Below are 21,159 nucleotides of genomic sequence, written 5' to 3'. Positions count from 1 at the left end.
AACTCAATTTTAATATCAATAAGGATGAATATAAACACACAACACACAATAAAAGTAATAAAAAGACACTATGCATGACCGAAACAAGGTTACAAATGGCACAGTGCTGACACAACTGGACATACACAAGCTACCATCAAGGCACATGCAGATATCTCGTTAAGATAGAGACACACGCTTGTTTGGCTCACACACTTATCACCTTGTACTTCTATGTGGAATGGCTCCATGATTTCGTGGGTTTGATCACGGTGCCTAAATACAATGTTAGTGGCAGGAAAATTAGCTCTGCATACGCTGCACTTAGCACAATGCAAAGAAAGATCAGATGATAGAGGGCCCTTCAATGACAATTCATGTTCTTTCAAACGCACGTTGATACAGCAGCCAGTTTGTCCAACATAAGTTCGGCCACAGGGTAAAGGAATGCTGTACACAACTCCTGTTGCGCAGGCAACATACCGGTTCTTGTGTTTAACACCACAACTGATCCCTTTCTTATCACTCCCCCACTCTATCACTGTGTCAAGCCTGCCATAACGCAACTTGTTGTGAGTCGTGATAGCCACAAGCACTCCATAGCGATGGCCCACATTTTTAGGACGTGCGTGATTGTATGAATCTGTGGGATGATGGCAACTTTGGGCTTTTGGGTGTCCTCTGCAAATCCCAGAAGCGAGACTTTGTTTTTAGGATTATGAGAAGTTTGTCACATGGCCATGACAAGAGGCCCTGTGGAAATCCTGCCTCCATTAACATTTTAACTTGCTCATTGAAACTGTCTGTCACCAAGTGTTGGCACAATTCCGAAACTACTGAGCGAAAACATGACAAGGCAATAGCGTTTTTAACAAGCTTGGAACGGCCCGATGAGTAGTTCATCAAAGGCATGACCGATCATGGTGCATACATCCAGCAGACATGCTCCTTATCAAACCAAAGATACAAATCCAGATACAAGATGCCATTCCGCTTTGTTGTTTCAATCGTGAAATTGAGCCCCAGGATACTTTGCTTAAAGGATGAATCGTCAGTACATACAGCCGGACGGCAGACGGACCATTCTCAAGCAATGGCAAATTTTCACAACACACTACATGTGCGCATAGTCTGCTTTCACTGGTGATGACTAAGTTAAGTGTTAAACCAGTCACTTTTGTTGGGGTTATAAACGCATATATTTCCAAGAAATGTATGGAAGACAGAGTGGAATAATGACAGTGCAAACCAGTGCATAGCATAGGTACAACCACAACACTAACAAGCTCGACATTAATACATACAAGCGTCCCAACAAACAACAGACACCAATTTGGGAACACATGCACATGCTCACTCTGACAAATTCAGATCCAAATCTTTATCAATTCTCTCAAGTTTCAAGCTCCTATACATTTTAATCTGTCTTTTCCACCTTCGCCTGGTGGCTGATGATTGAGGATCGCCTGTTTTGCTTTCACATATTTGCGGCTCAGGGTCAGAAACTTGCAGGCTCACTAAAAGGGTTCAACTTAAAGTGAGGATGACTCAGCAAGGAATGGAACGTAAGATGATCGGTGTAACTTGGTAGAGAAGGGAGCGGAGTGGGTCAGAGAACAAATGCAGGTTAAGGACATATTAGTAGAAATTAGGAAGAAATGGACATGGGAAGGGCATGTAATGCGAAGGCAAGATAACCGTTACTCATTAAAAGTAAGAACGGATCCTACAGAAGGCAAGCGCGGCAGGAGGTGGCAGAAATTTAGATGGGCAGATGAGATCAAGAAGTTTGCTGGGATAAATTGGTTGCAGTCAGCACAGGAAGGGGATAATAGGAGGTTATAGGAGAGATTAAGGCCTTGCAGTGGGCCTAGGCAGGCTTACGACGATGATGAATTGAGGCTCTGATATGCATCATAACTTGTCGTCCCTTTGGCCCGGTGGCTGATGATTGAGGGTAGTCCCGTTTAATGCAACTTTCATCGGACTGTGGAAGAATAAAAATCCCACCCCTTTTTCGTGTTCTTCTCCAGGCGTGAGTAAAATACAGATTCTGTTAGCTGTACAAAATGCTCCAAGTCAGACGATTCATCCCAGAAGCGATGCATACAATACAGTAGCAGACAGATTAGTGAAGCATAGATGAAATTGGTGGGAGACATCACGGAGCAGCTGAGCGTCAGGAGCAATACTGAGGGGAACATTTAGGTTTTCAAGAAGACAAATAAACCGAGGAGGAAATGAACCTTTGTATTAAATTGCTGTTTTGATTGACAATAAGACCAGTAATCCAATCAGTTCAACGAAGTTAAAGAAGGTCATTACCAGGACATTGCTTTATTTACCATATGTACCCGCCGCGGTGGCTTAGTGACTAAGGTGTTGCGCTGCTGAACACGAGGTCGCAGGTTCGATTCCCGGCCGCGGCGGCCGCTTTTCTGATGGAGGCGAAAAGCAAAAACGCCCGTGTGTACGAGATTTCGGCGCACGTTAAGGATCCCCAGGTGGTCAAAATTAATCCGGAGCCCTCCACTACGGTGCGCCTCATCGCCTGCGTTGCGTCGGCGCGTTAAACTGCTACAATCAATCAATATTTAACATATGTACATCCAGGTATCGGTGGCTGGTGTTTGGAACCCCTTTTGACTGTTTCTGGGCAAAGCGTTTCTGACACCCAAAAATTATAGTGTAATTAAAATATGTCAACATTTAGTTTTTAACAAATGGTACAGGCATTTGATTTTTCTCTATGATAGAATCTTGCATGATATATGATAGCAAACAGCTTTTCACAAGAGTGCAATTGCTTGTGGAGAGCAGTTGTTGCCAAATGGTAGTTGTCACCAAAGTGCAATCATTTAAGACTAAGCTTTGAGACTAAGACTAAGCTTTGAGACTATTTAAGACTAAGCTTTGAGAAAAAGCTCTCCCAATGTGGTAAACACACGCTGTAAAGGATCAAATCGTTAACGCAATTACCCAAGTGACTTCCACGAGTGAAACTAGTCCGACGGTTACTATCAACATAATGCCTGGCGTTAGGGTAGTACAAAGAAGTGTCTTTTAGTAAGCTGATTTTCTCAATCGATACATATGTACGGGTTCCCAATGAAGTGTAATTCTTCATGTGCAATCAACTCCCCTTTCTATGTGTAAATCTGACAGATGTAGAATTATGGCATTTTCTGAGAGTACACTCCTTCATGAGTGACCAAGCTGGACTAGGAGTAAAGCTCTTTTGACAGGTTCTACAGACTGTTTTTCAAGAGAGTGCAGTCTTTCATAAGACCAGGTGAACTTTGTGAGTAAAGCTTTTCTGAGAGATGACACACAGAGAGTGCTTGATGAGAATGCTCTGTTTCATGCGTGATTAGGTGGTTTTTTTTCGTAAAGCTCTTCTTACAGCTGCTGCACACAAAAGGCCTCTCAACAGAGTGAAATTTTTCATGTTTAATCAGGTTGGGTCTTCGAGCAAAGCACTTCTGACAGGTGCTACCACATACAGCCTCTCGCTCGCCAGAGTGAAATCTTTTATGATCCAGCAAGCTGGAACAGTGTCTACAGCTCTTACAGGTGCTACCAACATTGCTTCTCACAAGAGTGCAATCTCTCATGAACAACGAGGTGCCTGCTTTGAGTAAAGCTCCTCTAACTGGTGCTGTACACATACGGCCTACCGCCAGAGTGCAATTTCTCATGAACAACCAGGCGCCTTCTTTGAGCAAAGCTCTTCTGAGAGGTGTGGCACACCTACGGCTTCTCACCAGAGTGTGATCTTTCATGAACAACCAGGCTAGTTTTGTGAGTAAAGCTCTTCTGACAGGTGCTGCACACATGCGGCCTCTCGCCAGAGTGCAATCTTTCATGAACAACCAGGTGGCATCTTTGAGTAAAGCTCTTCTGACAGGTGGTGCACACATAGGGCCTCTGTCCAGAGTGCATTTGTTCATGAACAACCAGGCTAGCTCTTCGAGTAAAGCTCTTCTGACAGGTGCTGCACGCATATGGCCTCTCGCCAGAGTGCAATCTTTCATGAACAACCAGGTGGCGTCTTTGACTAAAGGTCTTCTGACAAGTGCTGCACACATACGGCCTCACGCCAGAGTGCAATCTTTCATGAAGAACCAGGCTACTTTTCTGAATAAAGCTCTTCTGACAGGTGCTGCATGCATATGGCCTCTCGCCAGAGTGCAATCTTTCATGAACAACCAGGTGGCATCTTTGAATAAAGGTCTTCTGACAAGTGCTGCACACATACGGCCTCTCGCCAGAGTGCGATCTTTCATGAAGAACCAGGTGGTGTCTTTGATTAAAGCTCTTCTGACAGGTGGTGCACAGATACGGCCTCTCGCCAGAGTGCAATTTCTCATGATTAACCAGGTGGCGTCTTTGAGTAAAGGTCTTCTGACAAGTGCTGCACACATACGGCCTCACGCCTGAGTGCAATCTTTCATGAACAACCAGCCTAGCTCTTTGAGGAAAGCTCTCCTGGCAGGTGGTGCACACATATGGCTTCTCCCCAGAGTGCCCTCTCTGGTGGCTGCCCATGTTGCATTTTTCAAGAAACCTTTTTTTGCAAACAGTGTAAGTGGAGCACATTTTTCTAGCGCACAATGTCATCTCACGAGGGGGATGGTTGCATTGCTGACAGGACTGGCAGGAATGAAGCTTCCCACTGAAATGAAATTTTTTCACGGTCAATTAAAAAACTTCTAAGTTGGCAGAATAAGATACAAAAAAGAGAATATGGATTCAAGATATTGTAACTATCAATCAAACGCAATCTTTGAGACCCACCACGAAATATGTCAACCCAAAAATTGCATTTATACAAACTTTTTACAATGTACACACCACAGTAAATTCAGGGTTTCTGCAAATTTTTTTAACAGAGTTCTGAACAACTTCTGTCAAGCATTGTTTAACAGAAAATGTGGCAGCAGGTTATATATCCACAGATCACATTACAAGTCCAGTACTTAAAATTTTCTCGCCATAAAAGAAAATTTTAATTAGGCCATACTAATTCTTCTCCGTAGTGGGAAATATCTGTTATTAAAGAAATATTTATACTTTACTCATTCTGTGTACACAAATACATAAACAATAAGGGCTTGATATAGGTGATTTTAAGATTGATTAGTTCATTTTCTGGGGCAATATGAAAGTTAATTAAAACCTCCAAAAACAGTGTGGCTTACTTATACAGAAAACATAGCACGGTCATTCCACACGAAACATTCCAGCGCCAAAATCAGCCATTGCCAATTTTGTCGAAAAAATTTCTGCTAGTTGCCAATTACGTATTGGAGGCCCACACACCGAGTATTTTCGTCAAAAAAATTTTGCAGTCGTGTGAGCACTCCTTGAAGTTTCTGCAAACAAGAAAAATGTGGTTGAACATAATAAATTTGAATAAATAAACCATGTAGAATGACAAATATTGTAGAACCTTCATCTTGCCATGCTGTTTGATGCCGCACCTTGAGTGAAGCCAAGAATTTTGTGTTGTATTTGTTTAAAACGCAAGAAATGGGGCGTTTTCAGAATTTTTTGCAAAGGCACCATAAAGCTTCAGCCCTAATATTTTCACCGTCCCATTGATATATTCTTTGAATGTCTACTGAAAATAATTAAGGTTGATTACAGACTACTTTTTTGGCCAGTTGCTTACAAAAATGTTAAAAAATGAGTTTTTCGCCAACCTTCAGACCTACATTGAAGCACCAAATCGTAACAGGTAAAATTACTTGGGACAGCTCGTTATATGCACCCAACATTTAGCGTTTCGTTCAGAAAATCGCAGTCGAGTAAATTTCATTGGAGGCAAGAATTTTTTTTTAAAGTGTGCAATTAGCCGCACTTATGTCCACTACTGAAGTGTGTCTTCAGCTTGGAATGCCTACATGCCTACGAACTTTTATGCGGCAGGCATGCGCACACCTGGCTCTCTGCTAAATGAACATTGTTTGCCACTTGACACCACAAAAATACACCATAAACAGCATATTTCGGCTAATTTGCCACTTTTAAATTAATGGGTCTATGGAAAGTCAATTACGGAAGTGAAGCGAGCCTGATCTGATTGTCTGATGTGAAGGAAGAAGAATCAGTCGTTTTTCCCTCTGCACCACACTCAACCTGGCCCACAGACATCACGGCAGGATACCTCTTACAGCAAACATGAAATTTGTACCCACTTTTATCCACAGTGGTTCAATTCTTCCCCAGTTGAATAGTTAGCATCAAAGAAACCAGCCTAGTGGTTCATTTTTGGTTGTCTACCTGAATTTTTTTGGAGCTTGAGTAGGATTTAATGGCAATGTGAAGTGTTGAACGCATAGGTGGTCTGAAGTGTTGCGTTTCTTTGACTGGAATTGTCACGGCTAATCGTGAACCAAGCTGCGCTCTTGTTTCTTGTTTTAAAACTTGGGAGCCAGATTAGTTATTTGTTTGATATCGTCTTTACCCCGGCATACGGGTCCTTTGGCATTATTCTGATCCTGAAAAGGCCTCGATCTCTGGATACTTGCTCTCAGTGCAAGACCTTTGAGCGTACCTCTGATGTCATCACATGCACTTTTGCCGTGTGGTGTGGCAAAGAAATTCCATTCTGCTTACAGCTTACACTCCACTTCATGGTAGCAGAGATTCACGAAGTTGTCTTCTGTCAGAGAAATAATAAATTTTGTAGCCGATGCAGATTTTGTTTGTTTTGCCAGCACTGTGCTCGGAAATGTGTGTACTGCAACTGTGCCATGCTGCAAACAGTCAGAAATAACTGCACGAGTGTACAGAAACCTCTGCAGGTGGGGTTTCCTGCTTGCCAAATTATGTAGCTACGGCGTGTAGTTGAACCTGTGAGTTGACGCAGTGGTATGACTGTGGCGCGTACTGAACTATGAAGCTATATATTCTGCATACTTCATCACTATGATGGTCTCGTGCAGACTTCAGTTGGCTCTAAGGTATCGGAAGTAGTTGGCTTGCTGCTCACTGATGGAATGGTGGACAATAAGATGGTTCAACATGTCCATGAACTTTGCCGGAAATTTTTCAGGCATCAAAACAATGGTCTCAGCACTACAATGTCTTCCACTGATCCATTGGTGGACGTGTGTCAGACAGACTTTGCTATAGTAGTGTCTGTGCAAGCCATACCTAAGCAGGCTGGGCAATTGCTGAAAATGCAGTCTTCATTAACAAGGTGGCATGATGTTGTAGCCAAAAGTTCTTCAGTTGTCTCGCTGTGGTTACTAGAGTGGAGCATTATTTAAAACACCGGTGACACATACAGACATATAGGGTGAATGTACAGCTTCCACTAGCGTAAACGCAGCATCGAGGGCGCAAAGCTGCGAATATTGCGAAGCCACACTTTAAATAAGGCGCCCTCTTCCACTAATCATGCCACTCTTTTGGTTCATCAACAACAGTCGCTTTTGGGGGCCTTGAAGTGTGTCCTTTTTGCCTGACAGGCTAATGCTCTAATTGATGCCTTCATTTCTTCGGAGATTCGGAGCACGATTGGGAGAATATCAGCGCACCCGGAAACAAAAACGAACAACAAAAGCTGCAACCCGAAGACACGCAGAAAACCAATAAACGGCCACGGCCGCACCTAGAAGCCACGAGCTCCCCATGAGGCTGACGTGGCCCAGGCTTACTTGTTTTATTCCTGAGAACAAGAGGAGACACCAGACAACGCGAGTGCTTACGTTCCATTTTGCTTTCTCATGTGTACGTGCCTTCGCGTAGCGAGTCACCCTACGACGGTGAACTGCGTCAGACGTTCTTTTCCCGTGCTCCTGTGTCCTATTCTATATGTAAACTTAGCTTTTCTAATCAATTAAAATTTTTTTTCCTACGTAGTCTTTCATTCGAGCCACGACCTAGTTACCCGTACAGATAAGTTGAGTAATCACGAGTAGTACAAATGGAGTACTCATGAGTACAGATCGAGTACTGATGAGTACAGATTGAGTACTCATAGGTACAGATAAAGTAGTCACGAGTACAGATTGAGTGCGATTACTCGTGAGTACAGATGAGGTGAGTACTCATGAGTACGAATACTCTTAAGGGCAAATGAGTTTGAGTACAAGTGAGTACAATTACAAATGAGTATGTGATGAGTGAGTACGAGTGATTTTGAGAATAGACGACCTTTTCGAGTCTGAGTTTGATCGAGTACAGCGTGAATGAAAAAAAAAACGATGACTGAGTTTGAGTGAGGTCTTTGTTTTGCCGACCTGTGCTCACGTCCCTGTAGTGTACCGTATTTACTTAAATCCAGGCAGATGTTTTTTTCAAAAACACGATGTGCGAAAGTGGGGGGGTCAGCTTAGATACAGGTACCACGGCTTGAGAACTAAAGGGCCGGCCAGGCCAGCGCCATGATGGCTCGCCATGCACCAATCTCAGGCTGCCATGTGCAGGCAGTTCTGCATGCGTGCCCGAGGCTCATTTTCGCAACATTCTACAGTAGCTGCACGGTGAAGTGGTCGCTCAGGCTCAGCGGCGAAGTGGTCCCAACAGCTACATTGGCAAACCGCATCGTCGGCTTCCTACCGTCCGTTATTCCGAAATCTCGCAGTCCCACGTTCATGCAGCGAGGATCGTCAAACCGGCCAGTTTCGCGCCGGAAAGCTTTCTCGTCGGTAAGGATGGATCGTGTCCCAAGATTACGGCACCGTTGATGGCCTGCCCTTTGACACCCTCTCCTCTCTTCCTCTCGCTTGGCGCGGTGGCACGGGCGCGGAGTTCACAGTTTTCTCGAAGTGATCGTTTGGAGTAGTCATGGTGGTAGAGTTTTGAAAGTGTCGCGCCTTCACCGAGTGTTCGCGAAACGCCTGTGCCGCGCACCTGTTTTTGAGAAGCGATGGCACCAACCAAGTGGTATTACTATAGAGCGGCCTTTAAGAGAAAGGTTGGTTTGCACGTGGAGAAGACTTCAAACCTGCAAGCGCAGACCGAGTTCGGTGTGAACAAAAAGAATGTGCAACGATGGCGCAAACAACAGGTCGAACTTTTCAGCTGTGCAGCAAGCCGCGTAGCGTTGCTGAGTTTTCAGGGAACAAAGGGAAGTGGGAAGGCCCGTGACCACAGAGATTATCTAGGCGAAAGCCGGGGAAGCTGCCAGCGTGAAGGGTGTCGCAGGAGCCACTTTTAAAGCAAGCAGGGGCTGGGCAACACGCTTCATGAAACAATTTGGGTTCAGCCTGAGATGACGAACCTCCATATGCCAGAAGCTTCTCGCTGACTTCGAGGAGCAACTTGTCAAGTTTCAGCGCTACGTGATGGACAGATGGCGGGAAAAGTACTACCAACTGGGGCAAATTGCAAACGCCGACCAGATTCCAGTGTTCGTCGACATGGTAATGGCATACACCGTGAACAGAAAGAATGCGAAAAAAGTCAAACTTAGGACAACGGGTGACGAAAAGCAGCGAACGACAGTAATGTTGTGCTGCCCCGCCAATGGACAAAAACTCCCCCCATAGATAATACTTAAGCGCAAGACTCTACCCTGCAGGTGAAAAGTTTCCCAGAAATGATGTGCACGTTCACGACAAAGGTTGGATGTCCAACGGCTTGATGGAGGACTGGGTGAAAACGGTTTGGGAACGCCGTCTAGGGGCCGCGCTGTGCAAGCATTCACTAGTCCTCGATTTCTACCACGGCCATCTTACTGATGGTGTGAAGACCACGCTTTCTTGTGCTGGGACAGACATCGCCATAATCCCTGGTGGCATGACTAACCAACTCCAACCCCTTGACGTCGCTATTAATAAGCCCTTTAAAGATAGGCTTAACAAGCACTATACCGACTGGCTTACGTCGGAAAAACATCAGTTCACTCCAACCGGGCGCATCAAACGTGCGTTGCTCGGCCAGCTGGCGGACTGGTTTTCCGCAGCGTGGAACGAAATTCCGGATGAAGCAATCATTATAGTTTTCAAGTGTATTTCAAACGCAATGGACAGAAGTGAGGATGATGCCCTCTGGGATGAACTCAACAAAAAGGACGGATAAAGATGACTACGACGTTAACGAATAAAGTAACGTGCGTGCCTACGGAGTGTGCGCGTTTGGCCTCCATTCGAGGTTTCTTTTTGGGAGGGCCTTGCAATTTTGGGGGATTGGCCTGCAAGCGAGGGTGGCCTGTATTCGAGTAAATACGGTAGGTTTGAATGTTTCCTCTGGTGTTCCACAGGTTGCTGGCAATTTTCATTTTTATTTGTACATAAGCCTGCTTAACTATATTATTTGCAGCAGATCTCTTCCACTCATCAAAATAAGCCGGGCACTGAATAGCGTCCATGTGCTACAAGCAACAACATTGCAAGCATTGGCAATTAACCTACCCTGTGTTGCCTGAATGTTGGCGGCAGGAGCAGATGCGAAGTCCAGTTTTCGCCACTGGGTCGGCATTGTCTCGAGAAGCAGGGAATTTTTTCAAGGCACATGCCTGGCCATTGTTTTCCGCCAGAACTGAAAAAAATCAAAAGTCATAGCAGCTAGAGCAACAAGTGTTCTAGCAATTTTAGACAGGCCCGATTCCCGCATGTACGACGAATTTGTCTTTTTCGAGAGGCACTTGCTGATGGTTTGCAGACGTTTGCAGACGTTGCAGACGTTTTAAGCGTCTACGTAAAGTTTATTGGTGCAGCGATAAATGCCCAGACAGTGTTAAATGGGCAAAGGCATAAATGATACCACTAAATGCTTGAAAGTTTGAGAATGCGCTAGTGAACATTAGTGAAGCAAATTAAAATGGTGAGATGTGTTGAGCTGCTACCTTTAAAAATGCTCAATAACACTTCTTTGTATTAGGTACGTAGTTGACTTAACCAGACTTCTTTCAACACCAGTCTATTTTACTGCAACCGCATGGTAGCTGCTACTTTAAATAATGTCATTTCTTCAATGTTTTTACAAATCCATATACACAAGTTTCCATCAATGGTGCAAGCAAATTTTGTTTCACGCTGCGGCGATCCAGTCCACCAGCTGGCCGAGCCACGCACGCTTGATGCACCCAGTTGGGGTGAACTGATGTTCTTCCGACGTAAGCCAGTCGGTACAGTGCTTGCAAAGTGCTTGCTGGTACTATTCAATTTCTTCGAACATTTCAACTTTTTAAGCAGTTTACATTCAGCTGCAGCTTGTGCAAAAGCACAAAGTGGACCTGAGTCTAGAAAAGTAAATACAAAAAAGCAAAACTAAGGTGCCTTACTTCTACATTATCTTGTGAAAGTTATTGATTCAACTGAATAACCTCGCCAGCAAAAAGATTTTAAGAGAACATGCAATTTTTGCAGAAGAGATAGAGTGACAGGAAGTAAATGTTGCACTTCAGTTTTCCTGGAGTTTCTTTTCAGGTGGATTGGAAGCCCAAACTTTTTGCATGATAATGGCAATCTGAGCGCCAGATGAAGTTCAACAGGCATCATGTTTGAAGTCCTACATTGGCAAGTGGTATTACATTTACCAAGCTTAGCACACCAAGGGTACTGATAGGTAATAAGGAACTGTCACGAATGCCTACAGCCAAGTTTCTTAGTACTCAATCTTCGAAACGATGAGCTGACCTGATTTCATGGCTATCTGTAACATTCATTTGTTCAAGCAGTTTCTACAGGTTAAAAGTGCTAGAAATCACCTGTAGACTTAGAAGCGTGTCGTCAGAGCCGAAATAGGCAAATGCATAAGGAGAAGAATACAGACCAAGCGGCACTTTTAACCCAGTTTTGTTGTCCTTAAATGCTGTAAAACCAGAAACCTCTTCAAACAAAAGAGCAAGAACTTCACATGGAAAGACAGGAAGAAAAATAGACACGTGTTCGCCTGAGCACGCAGTGTAGGTCTCTCTGTCCCATTTGGTTGGCTGTTCTTTTCACTTTAGTCAAAGTGTGGTCCATGTGTTGGGACTACAGAACGATAAGGTAGTTGAACAATGTTTGGAACTCGCTTCAATCTACCCTTAAACTCTAACCATGTACATATTTTTGTAGCGTCTAAACAGCCCCATGAGCACACGAAAAAAAAGTTGCTGAAGACAGTATTGAGAATGTATGCGCCAATAAATATATTCTTTTGCACGTAGACTGCCCTAAACTGGAACATTTCAATGAAATACCAAATCCTAACCTGAGAATTCCTCTTCTGTTTGAGAGCTGGTGTTCATAACGAACGTCACACCACACTGCGTACCTGGAAAGGAAAGTCACATTCAATAATGCTTTCCCACTAGAAGTAACACAGAGTAGGGAAAGTACCAATGGTACTACTGGTGACCGTCACTTGTGTTTCTCGGCTGCAGGACACATCCCGGTTGTGATCTGCATCCCTTGAGAGCGCCATGACGCTGCCCTCAAGCATTGATTAAGATGCACGTGGCGTGCTTTCTGTTGGTGTAGTAGTGTATTCTGGAAGCAAAAGAAAGCCACCATTGCAATGTTACACAATCATGCTGACAAGTGTGCTGGCAATGAGACAATTGCTAGTAATACTTTTCAGTGTAAAATTGCATCCAGCCATTTTAAATCTTCTGGAATATCTTTTTGAAACAGATAAATGGTTAAAGAGAGTGGATTCTTTGTTGCAAAAAAGAACTCATGAACCAATCATCCATTTTTGAATCCCCGCAAGATGGTAATGCAGGAACTATCCCATGCCATTGCTATGCATGCGCCATACATGAGTTGCAGTTCCGTCTTGCAGGCACAAATTCTCCAAGCTCTGCTGTTAGGACAAAAACGCATAAATTTTTTTCATGAAAGCTGTAGTGGTGAGTAGCAGAGGCAAGTTTAACACACAGTATTATTCCTAGAAGACAAGTCTGTGAACTCTGTTATTGTGCCCTTAAGGCTGGCTTCCAAGTCCTGCCTACCTGGGTTTCTAGCTTGCAATCAGAAGTGAGATCCAACCCGCCTAGAAGTTACCTTTAGTTTAAGATGTGCAATACCTACTACCACTTTAGGACTTATCCCCTGCAAGGTATCAAGAACTTATATATTGACAACACGTTTTGTAAAAGCCAGGAATACTGCAATCCAAGGAATACTTCACATATAATGGAATCACGACAGATGATTTTCGTGGGGTGGGTGACAAGGTATAGCCAGCATGCAAATGCATACAGTACGTTTTGATCTAAAGGGGACATGAAGACAATATAAGTCTTGATTCAATACTCGGTTCTCAATCGCAGTGCAGTGTTGCTCTTTTTGCTTTGTTAGTTCAAACTTTTATTAATTAAACTGAGACAGCTTTTCCTTATGGTTAGAATTTATGAGCTCTTAGTGTAAGTGCACCTCCCACTCATTTAAGTGGAAGCCCGGTTGCTCGCAGCAAGAATTGAGTCCTCACTGCACAGTTCCAGACGATGTCAGTGTAATTTATGTGTGACAGGCCGCAGTTGCTCAGTGGCTAAGGCGTGCTGCTGAGCACGAGGACACCGGTTCAATTACCGGCCATGGCGGCCGCTTTACTGATGGAGGCGAAAAAGAAAAACGCAAGTGTGTTCGAGATTTCGGTGCATGTTAAAGATCCCCAGGTGGTCAAAATTAATCTGGAGCCCTCCACTACGATGCGCCTCATTACCTGCATTGCGTCGCCGCATTGAACCCTACAATCAAATCAATAATCTATGTGTGTCCTGGTTTCTGTTTCAAGGCACTTTCTTGGGGCATGAGTAAATGACATCGGTCCAGGGGTTTTCCGGAGGGATAGTGCGGCCACTCAGTTGGTCAAATTCCATGGCCTCTTGCGCTAGGAGTGGGGCTCTGGGAGTGGGAGCTCTGCGCCTGCCGGCGTGGCCGGAGGCAGCAGTATAGAACACCTTTGGCACAGTAGGCTTAGCAGAAGCGTCGCCGCCGCGGAAGTTCAAAGTCGGGTAATTACGGAGAGAGAGGCCCCCCAACAGCACTTGAGGCACCGAAGCGTGCTGGATAACGTTAGAAGCACGATGGTAAAGTCGTTCACTTGCCCTTGAGGGTGGCCCGCTGATTTGGAGGTTCAGAGCGGGATCCCACACAAAACGTGACCTTCTGTGTCGGCCCCCTGGGGGCGAAATCCCGAGTTCTTTGTGATTTTTTTTACATAATCTGCTGATGAATTAATGCAGCAATGATAAACAAACTGGATGAAAAAGAGTAGATGACATCATGCATTAGGCACAATCTACTTTCAAAAAGTGCACACACTTAATTACCGTGAGTTTGTCACTGAGGTGGAGTGAAACTACATGAGCTATTCAGAACATTCAGCCGGCTAGAGAAATTATATGGCTGAGACACACAGCACGTGCGTTCATTTGTCTCTCGCCTATTTCTCTGCTTTCTGCCCTAAACAAAGCCATGGATCGCCGACACGAACTAGTACAAGCGCACACTCTACTGTTGTAAACATAAACACACACAAAAATGCTGTTTGGATGCAGCGACTGCAGCCAGCACAGCATCCTATAGGGACCGGGCAGCTGGACGGGTGGTGCCACCGCTTGGCGCTCCCCTCGTTAGTGGTATGAGCCGGTGCATTGCACTACAAAGCCTCCCATTGTTTTTGTCGTGTTTGCTTCGGTGCTTTTAATGTTTTGGTGGTGTTGTGAGCGGACATGTGAGATTAAACGAAGTCTAGACAGATGTGTTGGGTTCTTAGATGCAGTAATGGCTACGTAAACTTGTCGGACGCTTCTAAATTTAGGTGTCGGCTACAATGGCATGACCGCTGTTTGCAGCGATCTACGCCTGGCTCCACCCCGTCTGAGTACGAATAAAAGTACTGTTATAAGTACAGTACACGCTCGTTACAACGGACTCTCTTAATCCGGAAAAAAATGTCCGCTGTAGCCGAAGTATGCAGTATCCGACCGGTGTTGGGGGTGGGGGGAGGAGGTATACGAGCGTAAAAGTGCGAAATTTGACCAGTACTGCACATAAATGCTACAGACCCTATTCTTTCTACGCGCCTGCAGCACCTCTTCACAGCGTTCACGTGGTGGAAAGAATCACCTAAAAACCCTGTTTCCGAAGCTTGGCACCGGCCCTTGGAAAAGTCCTAGCATATGCGGTCGAGTGCGTAAAGACGCACGCTAAGCTGATCAAAGAAAGCAAGAATATAACAAGAAGCAATTACTAACCCGCTATAAAATCAGTCGTGGCCAGCAGAATCAGCTAGGCTCTTTTAAAACCCTTCGTGACAAGGCATCGTTCGTGAAGCAAATCGGATCGCTGCTTGACGTTCCCCCAACGAAGCTTCCACATTACTTTTATAATTATAGTCGGGGCATTAAAACAGCTGATACGATATAATCTTATGGACAGCTGTAAATGTCCAAAGTTCTACCAGTTGGACTGTGCACGGCCACCGGCAGATTGCACACAATGAATGGGAGCCAACCTCCTACTTTAGGTATTTCTTACCTTTTTCATCGGACGGAACTCGAACGATGCATGCGTTGGAATAATAAATGCCGAGCTTCACTGAACCTGAGTTCTTTATTACATAAAAAAACCCGTGAAGATGGACGGCAGACTCGACTCCGAGTGCGCTGTTGTTCAATCCCACCAGCAGCATTTATCGGCAGCGGCCTTGTTCTTAAAGGGACACTGAAGTGATTTGTAAACATTGCGGGATTACTAGCGCAAATTGTAGTCCGAAGTCAATAGGCCATGTTTCGACCACTCTGAGCGCGTTTCCGCAAATTTATTTAGTAGAAAAATCAATTCGAAAATGCTGTCCTCCTCTCTGCACCCTCGCCCATTTTTTGTGGCGTTTTCGTGTGACGTCACGAGGACAAGAGCTGGCAATTGGCTGCGCTACTGCACGGTTCGCCGACCTTCCGATCGAGTCAGTCGGCACAGCGTTTAGACCGCCGGCCGCCGACGGATCGTCGCAATTGGCTCGCTCAGTTTAAACGAAGCCAGGACACCTTTGTGAATGGAAGAATGTGTCTTTCTTTACTTTGTTAGTTTGTCCACTGTATCTAGCTCCAAGTCGAGTGAAGGTCGCCTCACACAAGCGCTGCACAAGGGCACATGCGACGCTTCGCTGACTTTACACTAGTAGGAAAATCAAAGGCCACTTGAAAGTGGGAGAAGAGTCAACGAAGTCAATATTTGCACTAAGAAAATAAAATCAACTGAAACCTTTACTGTACAGCGCAAAACTAGGAGCAGGAAGCACTTTTTTGCGCTGGGTGAACAAGCACAGCGGTCAGCAGCACGACCGCACATCTGCAAACGCTTTTCTGTCCAAGAAATGCAATTGCTAGACGTGAGATATTGTGGAAGTTTGGGGGACGCTTACTGCACGGGCGCTATACGACAAATAGTCACCTAAAGTACTTCAAATGATCAGACTAAATAAAAGTGTAAACTGGTTGTACATTATATACCTTATATATCCAGCCTCAACAGAGCTGCTCTGTGACCGAGTAGTCCGAGGCGCTAGATTGTCGTTTTGAAAGTCGCAAGTTCGAATCCCCGAGGGTGCATGTTCTTTTTTTTTTCCGTTGATTTTTTCATTTTCGGCCGAGGTTTTCTCAACTGAGTTCAGCATTTTTGGGCCGTAACGTTCACTGTTCCACGAGCAAGTTTGCAGAACGCGCGCAGACTGCCACTGACGCTGTAGCGAGTTCTCGTTAGCGTGCTGCTGCTTGCGGGCAGTGGGCACAGGCCTGAATCAGCACACCCTTGGCCTGCTGCGAACACGCTTTTTACGATACAGGCATGAGTAAGGCAAGCTCCGAATATCAGGGAAAAGCGCATGGCATTTGAGCATCAGTGGTGACGCGGAGGGCGTCATCCACTGCGTAGGCCTCGGTTAGTGATTTCTACGATTCCAAGCTGTCCTGGTAAGCTTATCTCAGTCATTTTACAGCCGACAAAATGGCAAAAGGGCGGTACGGCGATTACTGAGATATCGAGAAGGCCCATCCAACGATGCCGTCAGATGTCAAACATGTTGTTTTACAGAACCGAAACTGAAACATGTTTGAATGATAACCTCGGACATCGTCCAATCACGGTGCCATCTCCTCGCGACGTCACAGCTTTAGTTGGTGCGGCCGCCACAGACCGCGCATGGTAGTTTTTCTTCTTTCCCGCTTTATAAAATAATTAACGACTTATCCACAGGATAAACAATGAAAAGTGAGGTAGTTTGAGCCAGTCTACGCATTGCAAGCAGAACAGGGAGCTTGACAAATTCACTTCAGTGTCCCTTTAACGGTCGAACGGACCATCTGCTTAGATAGGCCTGTACTTTTGGTGATGTCGGCCTGTTTTTCGCTGTGTTCGACAGCGCAAATCATATTTAGTTCATCCATCAGTGAAATCAGCTAGCCTGCCACTCATGCCGCCGGTCACACAAAAACATGGAGGTCCATGCACAAAAAAAAAAAGGCCAGTGGCACTGGCTTGGCTTGGCTGCGCCAACCTTGCCAGACATAAGTTTCTTTGCTAAAATAAAAAAAAAAGCATATCGGGTGCCGGCACCGCGGACGTCCGCTACAAGCATTCAGTCAAAACAATTTTCGCCTAAAATTTAGTCTGTTGTAGCCGATAGTCCGCTATAGCCGGGTCCGTTATGAGCGGAGTGGACTTCACTTAAAATGCATGGGGACCAAACAAACCACCAGAAATGGTCTGTTGTAACCGAAAGTTCAATGTTGCCGGATCTGCTGTAACGAGCGTAGACTGTATTCATTTCTTCTTAAATGTACTAATGGCTACAGAAACTGGTTTGACGCTCCTAAGTTTGGGAACGGGCTACACTGAGATGAGCGCTTTTGCAGTGCTCTGCACATGGCTTCACGCGACCTGAGTAGGAATAAAACTATTAAGAATATTTCTACCACTTTAAATTATCTTCACTGGTTTCAATGACTATGGTTTCCACGCCAGCCTTAGCGCTGGGATACCTCTATACATGTGCTTTGAAGAGAAAGGCACTTGCGTACAAGATGGATTACCGTGTAGCCGTAGAAATGTTGCGGTAGTTTACACTTTCTGTAACCGTGAGCTTTGTGCCTCTGGTTTTGGTGAGCAACACTGTGACAGCATGGGAGCCTGAAACCCAAAGTGGAACTCCCACGTTTGTGGTGGTCATTTTATCAAGAGCCAAAGTTATTAACCACCCAACAGCCCAAGCTACAAACCATCTCTCCTCCCCTTCAAGTTTTACCTCCTGCATGGAATAAAGGCTGGCACCGATAGATAAAAAATGTGGTAGTGTTAACGTCAGCCAGTGTTTTCGAATGCTTATGTATTCTTTAGATTACCTAAAAAAATCGCGTAATGCCTTGTGAAGACACAAAAACGCGCGATTAGTTGTCTCAAATATGGGTGCATCAGCCCGAGTCCTCCAGCTCAGACACATTTCCAAAATGCTGGAAAAAGTTTAGATTTGGAGAGGGGTGCACGGAAGTTCAAAAATTAAACAGCGAAGCGGAATGGGACATGGTCAAAGTCAGACGCAGTGATCAAAAGACCAAACTGCGTGCTGGTCAAGTTCAAAGCTCAACTAGTCAAAGTGAACCCAGAAGGCAACCGAGGAAAGCCATACGAGAAAGCTTTGCTATAAACCATCACCGCCGTTAGACGGAGTCGTGCATGATTTTTCAAGCGGAAGTGGCAGCTTGTAAAACTCAGCCACAGCATTCAGTTGTGAATCTGAGTACAGGTTTCGGGCACCCTCCTGTCTCGCGTCCTTCAGCCAGGAAGGAATTGGTTTTTGAAAAACCATTGACCAACTAGCCAGCAACCATTGCAATTCTTGTAAAGCAATGTTCTCCACGACAAGCAATAACGTTCAACTGTCATGCGGTATTTACTCTGTAAACGATTCCCACGCGCGATGACTGTAGTAAGAGTATTTCTGTGAAATTAAACACGTTTCAGACGTAGTTAACGAAGTTACGGAAGCGTCATTCATCGCAATTTCTGTTTTGAGGTAGATCTTAAAAGGCACCCCCCAACTTTGTCTTTTGCTTGTGCTTGACGCCGTTTAGTGAACTGCCAAAGGCCAGCGCCGCAGCATTCCTGGACCTGTTGCACGCACCGGCTTTGTGGGGGCATTTATACTCGGTTACAACTCAAGAACGGCACCACCTCATGTAGTGTATCACTCCACCAAAGCGCCGGACCCGTGACATCAGTGCGCGTGCGTTTTAAAAGGGGTTTGCTATGAATGCGTGATATCGTCTGCCTTGTCTCACACAGTTTGTTTGTCGTCACTGGAGTCGTTTATAAGCATATTAAGTCCAAAAAATCACGGGAATGACTCACGCCATGTTCAAAATATTCCCAGTAAAGCTCTACTTGCGCTGCGCAGAGAAACATCCGGCTACGGTGATAAGGCACAGCGGCAACTTCCGGTGCCGTTCTTAAGTTGTCATCTAGTATAGCTGCAATGTACTCCTCGATTCGTGAAACTGCATGCATACATGAAAAAATTGCATGAATGAACAGACTTTGACTTCCAGCTTGGCGCATTGAGCGTCGTCTGCTATTTGTAAATACTGAGTATGGGCGTAAATCACACACATGGCATGCTCGTAAAGGTCACATCCACGCTGAAGATTTACCGATCTGAAAAAATTCCTTGTGGTTAAGTATGCTTTGCAAGCCGCACAGCAGAAAAAACGGCAGAAAGCCATGCACAATAACGCTGCGCTGACCGCCAACGGCATTCCACCGACGAGCGGTTCGCCACGAGCGGCGCTGTTCGCTGAAGCGACGGTGATGCAATACAACGGCCGCCCAGTCCCTATAGTCTTCCGACAGGTTCCAGTGGCGAACACTGTGAAATGGCGAATAGTTGTTCCTAGCTTTTACTTACATACAGGCTGTGTCAAGCAACACGTCCACATAGGGCGAAAACTGGCAACTACTAATGATCAGAGAACTGAACCTCTAAAATCTTTAGTGCAGTGTTTATATCCCCGCTTTTTGAGGTTATGATCCTAGGTTCGAATATACCTAGTATTCACTGCACCCCCCCCCCCTTTTTTTTTTGCCTGTGGCTCTAGTGCTTCAGGCTAGCCACACCCGACACCCGCATCGCCACTACGCATTGCTACCCCTTCCGGCTCATTCTGTTTCGGAGCTGATGGCTCAAGCCGAGGCCGTTACTTAAATATATATTTATTACGAGACGAACGCATGCTCAGGTTCGGAAAAGTTTGCTCGGGGAGTGCGAACGCGGTCAAGCGTACGGCGAAAAAAATTCTCGACGGCACGCGAACTCCGTAGAATTGCTAAGTCACGTATTTGCCCTCAATGCATCGCCCCTCAACTACCGCCTTAAAATCATCTTATGGATTACGTAGGAGTTCCCACGATTCTACCGTCGCTGTCGCGGCGGTGCTGCCGAGAGCACATTGTGAGATTTTGCTTGAAAAGTCCGCTCCCAATAACTGTTGCAGGTTTCGTGACTACGGCGCGCGAAAAATAAGCTGAAATCAGCGCTGCAGGGAACGGAGTTTGGACGAATTTTGCGCCGTCAGTGTTCAACCGTTGTACACGGCACTCCGCTCAAGTATGACCCCGCCTGAAAACATCGGTGGCCGTGGGGGACCGTCATTGCAGTGAGTGTGTGGAACACAGACCGGTGGGCAGGAGACGCGGAGAGCACGACAGGCCAAGGCACAACACGACAAACCTTTCCAGAAGAGCCTCACGGAGATCGTTGGTACTGACAAGATCACAGGCAGTTCCGGCAGGTTCGCACGTTTGCCCGCGGGCAGTGAGGCACTGGCACGCAACGTTACTAGAATAAACTCTGGCACGAGCCCCTCTCTCGAACGGCGCATCCCCGCGCCAAAAACACTGTCACACGAGCACACCCGATTATCAGCAGTAAAATGTTACACCCACAACACTATGCACCGCGAAACACGATCGTAAATACCCTTCGTTTTCAATGTCAGGACTGTAGTACGTCGTCCGACGGATCTATCGCCTGGCAGTTGGTTGCCACTGCAGATTTGTGGCGCCATAAGCGGACGGTGTGGTGCCGTTTGATAGTTATTAAACTTACAGCTATGTTAACTCAATTTACACAATTTTAACTAGGCCTTGGACTAACGTGTAGCGGTATTTCAACATTACAGTGGCAAGCGCTCGTATGTTCGTTAGAACCAAACGGCACTAAAAAAAAAAAAAAGTTTAC

At 45.5% G+C, this 21,159-nt stretch overlaps 1 protein-coding gene across 1 annotated transcript; it reads right to left on the bottom strand.

Annotated features, from left to right (window-relative positions):
• Positions 1–3,408: 3,408 nt before the first annotated feature.
• Positions 3,409–21,069, bottom strand: LOC144158486 (uncharacterized). Its single transcript, XM_077689393.1, has 5 exons — positions 20,650–21,069; positions 12,261–12,410; positions 12,133–12,195; positions 10,347–10,473; positions 3,409–4,654 (listed from the first exon to the last, which is right to left on the bottom strand). Exons 2-5 carry the CDS (start codon positions 12,361–12,363, stop codon positions 3,730–3,732), a joined length of 1,218 nt encoding a protein of 405 aa, XP_077545519.1. The 5' UTR covers positions 12,364–12,410; positions 20,650–21,069; the 3' UTR covers positions 3,409–3,729.
• Positions 21,070–21,159: the final 90 nt, after the last annotated feature.

This window comes from Haemaphysalis longicornis, unplaced genomic scaffold (genome assembly GCF_048455015.1).
Source record: "Haemaphysalis longicornis isolate Haplotype H1 unplaced genomic scaffold, Haemaphysalis longicornis Haplotype H1 scaffold_10, whole genome shotgun sequence".
NCBI lineage: Eukaryota > Metazoa > Arthropoda > Arachnida > Ixodida > Ixodidae > Haemaphysalis > Haemaphysalis longicornis.
The sequence above is the reverse complement of the archived record's forward strand: the minus strand, read 5'-3'. Positions and strand labels throughout refer to the sequence as shown.